The sequence below is a fragment of the Anopheles darlingi genome, chromosome 3 (genome assembly GCF_943734745.1).
Source record: "Anopheles darlingi chromosome 3, idAnoDarlMG_H_01, whole genome shotgun sequence".
NCBI classification, from domain to species: domain Eukaryota; kingdom Metazoa; phylum Arthropoda; class Insecta; order Diptera; family Culicidae; genus Anopheles; species Anopheles darlingi.
The window spans coordinates 46,929,040-46,937,041 of NC_064875.1; the positions used below are offsets into that span (position 1 = coordinate 46,929,040).

An 8,002-nucleotide genomic window follows, 5' to 3' on the forward strand; every position below is an offset into this window, starting at 1 on the left:
TTGAAGTTTATGCAAATATTCTCAAAATTCTTCCTAGTGTTTCAATATGGTATCGGTCCGTAGGTCTTGCCACCCGGCCTAGAACAAAAGCTAGCTAGCGTTCCTGGACCGTGCTCACTCGCTGTAAAACACAACTCGGTCGCTCGAATGATCTTAAATAGAGAGATGAATCATTTAAACATTCGAAAAAGAGTGAAATCAGGTACTTTCCCTGATAAAACCACCAAACTTGCCCACATCTTCTTCTTCTTCTTCTTGAAACTCACGTGGTTTTGTTGATCAAAAGCGCCCTGCTATGAATGTCAAACAAATTGAAAATGGTGACCTGTCAAAGCGGTTAAGAAGCTACCTGTCTTTTTAAAGTACCTTGCTTGCGCCTGAGGCGTCAAGTAAAGCCTGACGGGAATAGGCACCTGAATATAGCCCCGCGCTGCTGGCAGCACTTCTCGACTCTACCCCCTACTGTCAAAACACAAATTCAAAATGGCAGCGGAAAATGGCCCACCTTTGTGTAAACACCTTGGTCGGTACGCAGAAAAACGAAAATTGCTTGGGGGCGGCTAATTAAAACGGAAAATATTGAAAAAGCGAGCCGAATTCGACTCACAAATACAAGTGGCTTCAGATTTAATCCAGTTTTAACGAGTAAAAATTCCGAGTAACGAGAAAATTCTGCGGCGAAAATTCGCTCGCACTGTTCGCTCGCATTTTCAATTTCGCTCACAATTTTCGCTGGCACTTTGCAATTTCGCTCGCTTTCGTCGTTGTTTTGGTTCGCGGTGTGAGGTTAGCGATTTGAGGTAAAAATCCAAGGAAAAAAGCGAAATTCTGATCATTTTGCTATAATTTCGCGCGATTTCAGAGCTAATTAGCATCATTAGCAACTGCCGCAGCCATTCGCATTGGAAAAGTACCAAGAAAGTGGAAAACTGTGGAAATTGCGCTCAGATCCACGGAAAGTTTGCTCGCAAAGTTTTCATCAAAAATCTGACCTTGTGGCTTAGTTTTGTGGCTGAATCGAATCGTGCAAGGATGACTACTCGGGAAGTGATGTAAGTTGTGCGCTCGGCGTCCGGAAGCGACCGGGGGAGATTAATTTTCACCTTCCTCGCTTTCAGTCAAATCGCTTCGGATGACAGCGGAACGGCGGAGGACGAGCAGCAAAAAAGCCCCCTGACCAGCAGGAGCGATCCAAGCAAACACGGTAGCAGCTCGCGCAAACACAAAAAACACAAGCGCCACAAGAAATCCTCCAAGACAGACAAGGCGGAGAAGCTGTACAAAAGCAAAAAGCACAAAAAACACAAGCGGAAGCATCGCGATGAAGATGACGCCGAGGACGATAGTGCGTCGGATGTGGTGGAACTGCCGCGGAACGGTGCAAAAGTGGTCGAAGGGCGCAAACCGGCTGCCACCGATCCAGCATCGTCGAAACGCCGTAGCCCTTCGGTAAGCGATGGCGAGACGGAGGAGAATTCCGATGTGGGTCGCGAGAGGGAACGGATGCGGTCGAAGAACAACAACGGCAGCGTGAGGACGGTGGTGGTTGAGAAGCGCAAGGGACACATATCGACGGATCCGGACAAACTGGTGCATCTGCTGACACAGGAGCTCGAGAAGCGTAAAGAGGACGTCGTATCCGTGGAGAGCGAAAGCGAGGGCACCGCGGTGGAAGATGCACCCAGTCCGGACGTAGCAGTGATCGAAGACGATGAGCTCAATCTAGAGGAGCTGATGCGCCAGAAGGCACTGCTCCAGGCACGGTTGGGTGAGTATGCGAGTGATGAGGAAGAACCCGAGGGTCGCAACAGATCCTCACGTTCGGTGCCGGCCAAGAAGGCCAAGGTCGATGGTCAAGCTGATGGCGTTATAACGATAATCGACGGAGACTCGACACCGGACGATGCGGATCAACCGTCTCGGAAAGCGTCGGCTGGTAGCACGAACCGTGCCTCCCGAGGCACTAAGCATGACCAATCTGCAAGCGGCGGCACCGGTAGAAGCTTAAACGATTCCGACAAGCGGACGAAAGAGCAACAGGATCGTGCGAAACACGCCGAACGTGAACGGGATCGCGATCGTGAGCGTGCCAGGGATGAGCGGCGTAATCGGGAGGAGGACAACTACAAGCGCCGCATGGCTGAGGAAAGGTTCGAACGAGAGAAGGCTCGCGAACGTGAACGTGATCGAGATAGGGAACGGGCGAGAGCTCGACAACGGGATCCACGGGATCGTTCGGTGGAGCGGTTTCGAGACAGAAGAGCCTATTCTCCGCGTGATCGTGATCGTGGTCGCGGTGGTCCCGGTGGTCCCGGTGGGTTGGCAGGACGCGATCGTTTCCAGCGAGGTCGCAGCCGTGATCGTGAGGTGCGCGGAGGTGCGGGTCGGTTCGATCGCGAACGGGACCGTGATCGTGGTTGGGATGTGAGGGATCGCGATCGTAATAATCGCGGTTGGCAGCGGAACGGTCGCGACGGACGTGGTGATGGTCGTGCTGGAGGTAAGGCCAATCGTAAGGCGGAAGACGATCGGTTTAAGGATTCGCTCAGCGAGGGTCTTAAGCAGCACAAGGAATCTAGCAGCGACAGTGAAATCGCGGACATCGATATTGATGATGAGGAAGACGAGGAGAAGATCATTGAGAAGCGTCGTAAGGAGCGGGAAGCGTTGCTTAAGGTACGTTGTGCCAGTGCCGTTGTTATGCCGTAAGTCAAGTGACCTGCTAACGCACCTTTCCCGCTTATGGAATTCGGACTCTTTTCAGAAACTGGGTGCTGTGAATGAAGATAGCAACACAGGAACGGAGATGATGGAACCACCGGAACTGCGGCAACTTAGTGCTGCCAGTGCGGGACCGGCCTCGCGGAATGAATCACCTGGCAACAGTCAGGATGCGACGATCGAAATTGAGCATTCGGACGATGACCGGTCCGATCAATCGCTCACCCCACCGATACCGAGCGAGCGGAAGGATCTGATGGAACAGGTAGAACGTAAGCTGAAAGAACCCGAAGCAACGAAAGACCTGGACAGGCAGAGTAAGGAACCGAAACATACTGCGAAGGAAAATGCTAAACGTCCCGAATGGGACATGTTTGCCGAACAGGACATCGACTCCAACTTCGACTCACCCGGCACGGTGGTGGGCGGGAGCAGACAGGCGCTCGAGAATCCGGCCCTCACGGACAACTGGGACGACGCGGAAGGCTACTATCGTGTCCGGATCGGTGAGGTGCTCGACAACCGGTACGTGGTCGCCAACTACACCGGCCAGGGTGTGTTCAGTACGGTCGTGAAGGCACGCGATCAGGCCCGTGGCAGTGCTTTCGTCGCAGTGAAGATCATCCGGAACAACGAGATCATGTAAGTACAGTAAACGTGGCCATTCGTTGGCTGAAGCTGGAGGAAGTCGTTCATTCACTCATTTGGCTTATTTGTTCGTCTAGGCATAAAACGGGACTACGGGAGCTGGAGATTCTGAAGAAACTGAACGATGCCGATCCCACAGATCGCTATCACTGTTTACGCTTGTATCGTCACTTCTTTCACAAACAGGTACGATGGCAAAAGAAGTCGCTCGCGTATGATGTGTTAATGCGTTAATTCTCAATTTCCTTCGCCCTCTTTCTTGCAGCATCTGTGCATGGTGTTGGAGCCACTGTCAATGAATCTGCGTGAGGTACTGAAAAAGTATGGCAAAAATGTCGGTCTACACATCAAAGCAGTGCGCAGCTATACGCAGCAGTTATTACTGGCACTGAAGCTGCTGAAAAAGACCGGCATCCTGCATGCCGACATCAAGCCGGACAATATTCTCGTGAACGAAAACAATCTCGTGCTGAAGCTGTGCGATTTCGGGTCCGCTTCGTCGATCACCGATAACGAGATTACGCCCTATCTCGTTTCGCGTTTCTACCGTGCACCAGAGATCATACTCGGACTACCATACGATTACGGTATTGATATGTGGTCGGCCGGTTGCTCGATCTACGAGCTGTACACCGGCAAGATTCTGTTCAGCGGCCAGTCCAACAATCAGATGTTGAAGGTGTTCATGGATCTGAAGGGCAAGATACCGAACAAGCTGATACGGAAGGGTCAGTTCAAGGATCAACACTTCGATCAGAACTGTAACTTCCTGTCGCACGAGATCGATAAAATCACCGAACGGGTAAGTGTTCCGGGAATAACAGGCTTGCTTGGCTTCTGGGTTGGGAATGGATTCGGGATCATTTTTAAGATTCATTCATTATCAGCGTTCCTTGGGTACTCTGTACGTTTCCTAGACCCTTTAAATTGATCAATTTGGCGTCATTATAATCTGCTAATTGACGTTATTCTAACATCTTGTAACCTTGCCACCTCTAAACACTTTCTCGGTACAAGTTTGCAAAAAGCTTTCAATTGATGGCAAACTCAATGTCTATTCCAATTTCCTGCCTTGAAATAGTATATGAAAATCCTTCCAATTGTCCTAGATTTTCACTGCGGTAACGTACTACAGGGTCAATCCAACGACGTTCGTTTGAGAGTAATCTGTTGAAATTTCATAGTTTGTTGTTTACTTCCGGCGCCTTGGAGATGTACATACGCCTTCGTCAGACGTCAAAAGTACCCATATTTAGTGCTATATTGAACATAATGGAGTGAACCTGCCAGCACTTGAAGCACCGATCATCGTTCTGTTTCTAGTAATTAACGTATTTCTCGTCTTGTTCTTGTTGCTTTTCCCCCCTTTTCTTGCCTGGTGTGGCTTTGTTTGTTGTTTCATTTTTTAGGAAAAGATTGTGGTTGTTTCGATGATAAAGGCGACTCGGGATTTGCAGCAGGAGTTGATAGCAGGCCAGAATCTACCCGACGATCAGATACGTAAGGTATCGCAGCTGCGCGATCTGTTGGACAAAATGTTCGCCCTGGATCCAGCCAAGCGGATATCGTTGAACCACGCACTGGCCCATCCCTTCATACAGGACAAGCTGTAAGAGGTGTAGGATTCTTCGACGCGTATACCACCGGGAACAGCATTCTAGGCCCTTTTTGGATGGATAAGCATTCTGTAAACAACGCTCACTGCTATATATATATTTACTATACATGCATATATCAATCCACAAACCTATTCACAATCCCTTTTCTTACCTTCACAACGATCGGTGCTCGCGACGACCGCTTCATGATTTGAACTGAAGGAAGACGACCGACCCTCCACGCAAAAGAACGTGCGAGCCTAGGTACCAGCCGTCAGAGAACCTTGTAGAGACCGTAATCTCTAGTATTTTTCGAGGTGCAAAAATAACAGAGACATAGAGCGAGAGGTAAACAACAACTAAACGCAACACTCATGTAGTGTCCTGTATCTCGGTCGTTTTAACAGGGAGAAAATGATCTAAATCAAATTCCAAATGAAACAAAAACCAATATTTCTCATTTGCGCACTGTACAACATTATCAAAGGCGAGTCGTGATGGAGTGTACTGTCTATTGAACTAGAGGAAGAATGTGCGAGTTAGGAGTTCATATATATTTTGTCCATTTGTATCCCTCCTCTCACCTTGGAAGTTGTATGTTAAAGTGTTCTATGATGTAGAGAAGCTTAGTAGGAAAGCATATCTTTTTTTAAATTTTATTTTAACAATCTTACGTAGCGATTCATGACGATATTTAATCGTGAATCGAAATGTTCATAAATGTTACTTGCCATTCGTCCGACCGTGAGCGGGGAGTCGTCGAAGCTGAACGTTTTAATTTGTCCTTTTTGATTAATTTTTCTGGTAAAGTTATACAGTAATGAGTTTTAATACTTATACCCTCTGTTACAATCAGTCTGGATTAAGCGACCAATGAAAAGAAACAGTAATATGGAACAAAGTGTCGCGCGAACCAGGAGCAAAGATATTCAGATTAGCTAATGATAAAATGGTAGAGAGGAAACGGGGTAGCCAAAGGCCAAACCTAGAGGTCCGATCCCGTACGGTGCGGAAATAAAATGAACTCCTTACAACCAGCATAAAGGATCGATGGCTTGGTGAAAGCGAACAACTTGCGGACAGTCTAAATTACCTTTGTCAAATCACAAAACCATCTTTATTATCTCTGCATCCTAGCTTGATTAGTTGCGAACGGTTTTCATTACATTGTCTTATCTTATTTCAGCCAGATTTGGATGACGTTGAGTGCGAAGCGGTCAAGAATATGACGAACAACCCTCGCCACCGACGGAGCGCACAGTCATTGTGTCAAGATTGGGTCAAAATGGATCTCATCTCATGGAAGCCAAAAAAAAAGTAAACACATAATGCTTAAAACACATACCGAGCAGTGGCGCTGGTAAGGGCGCTAGTAGATGGCTTCATGTGGTACTAATCGTGTGTTTCTAAATCATCCTACTCCATCCAAGATGCGGATCGTGTCGCACAGAGTGCTGCCCACCGGCGGGTATTCACTACTGGGGCTCCCGGGCTCCCCCCAGCGGCTCGAAACCGTGGCAAGAGCAATGGGAGCGTAATGGCCGTGTCTGAGAGGTAGTGATGACGTTGTACACCTTTGATTACCTTTTCTTTCGATTATACTGTTTTGAGCATATAACACTTGCGACCATTTTCAGCCAAGAAGCGTGTTACGTGTTCCATCATTAGTGAGATGTGTGTAGGGGTGTAGAGTAGTATTTCAAAAATAATTCCCTTTTGCCATCCCGTATCACACATATCCATGCTCTTTACCAATGTTCCTCGCCTCACTCATACCAGTTCTTCGCGAGTTCTCTCTTTTCCATACCATACGCCCTCTGTTTGATCTGTTCATACCGACTCTTTGTCCACTTTTCAACCGTTTCGATAGCTCCAGTTCGTTGTTTGGATTGGATTATGGGCATATCACAGAGCCTAGTTGTCCTTTTTCGTGCTACGTGCAGCAAGGCGGTAACTTCCGGATCAAGCCGAGCATGCCGAGGGAACGCTCATGATTGATCAGGTTGTTATGTGTAGTCGATCCAAGATTTTCTTGAGAGCGCCAGTTACTCGTCTCCTGCGTTGTATTCACTTCTTTTCAGTCTGAAAGCGGGCCCAAGACCGACCAACAACCTCTGGAGAGAGAGAGAGAGATAACGAGTAGGATGGTAAACCGCGGTTTTATGGATCTACCTATCATCCATTATGTGGCAGAGACAAATCATCATTCTCAGCTTCTGTGGGGCCCAAAATAACAGTGTGCAGAGAGCACAAATCAGTCAATCAATCAAATAGGAGGTAAGTCTCCATTAACGCAACGTCATCCGAATCCCCATTGTCGCAAGTGTTTAGGTGACATCGAAACCGTGGAACATTCTCTGTTGGGTTGAACTGGTGCGAACTTGGAAGGCGAACACACATTGAATAAATCGTTTCATCGAGAGACATTGCAATAATCAAACCTAGAAGCATTTTCATTTAAAGTTGGTTCAATCAAAATAAAAAGGTAAGTTACTGTCGTTGTAAATCGAAACCAATTGATGGTTGCACTGTACATCATCCAACCATCCGAGCTATTGCTCTGTATTCTACCAAGTTACGATAGTTGAATAGTCGTTGAATACATCTCAGCGTTTGAGAGCCGGGATAGGGACGATCGATTGACCATACATGAGCGTACGGATACCAATATACTCCAGAAATATCATGTAGCAAAATCAAGACGAAATCCTGTTCAATAGATTCTTCGAAGGACATTTGGCGCAAGAAATAGGCACAGGTTAATTGAGCATGTCATAAGAATGGTAGACAAGCTTCAGCAAGTAAAGTCTTATTCCTTCCTCAAGAGGCATCGATCGCGAGATATCGAAAAGCCCCCTTCGGACGGTGAAGATCGCTCAACGATCATTTTCCAAAAAAAAAAAAAAAAGAAAATGGAATAAGAAACAGAGTTTAACGGACTTTCTTACTTTTATTATTCTCTCGTAACAGTTAATGTAACAGATAAACCATAACAAAAAGAAAAGGGAAAAGCATAAAAAACAACTTCGAAGTTA

At 47.2% G+C, this 8,002-nt stretch overlaps 2 protein-coding genes across 8 annotated transcripts in view; one reads left to right on the forward strand and one right to left on the reverse strand.

The window, feature by feature from the left end:
- Window positions 1-761: 761 nt before the first annotated feature.
- On the forward strand, window positions 762-7,401 carry LOC125954023 (serine/threonine-protein kinase PRP4 homolog). Of its 7 annotated transcripts, XR_007469004.1 has the most exons (8): window positions 780-1,052; window positions 1,119-2,676; window positions 2,765-3,363; window positions 3,447-3,555; window positions 3,635-4,171; window positions 4,779-5,056; window positions 5,190-5,315; window positions 6,154-7,401. XR_007469004.1 is itself a non-coding variant. In XM_049683968.1 (7 exons), the coding sequence occupies exons 2-7, from the start codon at window positions 1,033-1,035 to the stop codon at window positions 4,980-4,982; spliced, it is 3,027 nt and encodes a 1,008-aa protein (XP_049539925.1). In that variant the 5' UTR covers window positions 762-786; window positions 863-1,032; the 3' UTR covers window positions 4,983-7,401. The 7 variants fall into 7 exon arrangements, 2 of the variants coding, with proteins under 2 accessions (XP_049539925.1, XP_049539924.1); XM_049683968.1 differs by having other exon boundaries at window positions 762-786; window positions 863-1,052; window positions 4,779-7,401; XR_007469003.1 differs by having other exon boundaries at window positions 4,779-6,521; window positions 6,838-7,401.
- Window positions 7,402-7,903: 502 nt separating this feature from the next.
- LOC125954029 (uncharacterized) overlaps window positions 7,904-8,002 on the reverse strand; it is an 11,020-nt gene continuing 10,921 nt past the window's right edge. The window contains exon 7 of the mRNA XM_049683979.1: window positions 7,904-8,002. This exon is cut by the window's right edge and continues 464 nt beyond it. The gene's annotated coding sequence lies outside the window, so the exon portion shown is untranslated.

Excerpts from the sequence above, each read along its gene's own strand:
- LOC125954023 (XM_049683968.1), top strand. The coding sequence starts at position 1,033 with ATGACTACTCGGGAAGTGAT. Across the intron at positions 2,677-2,764 it reads AGCGGGAAGCGTTGCTTAAG|AAACTGGGTGCTGTGAATGA; the intron begins GTACGTTGTGCC and ends GACTCTTTTCAG. Across the intron at positions 3,556-3,634 it reads GTCACTTCTTTCACAAACAG|CATCTGTGCATGGTGTTGGA; the intron begins GTACGATGGCAA and ends TCTTTCTTGCAG.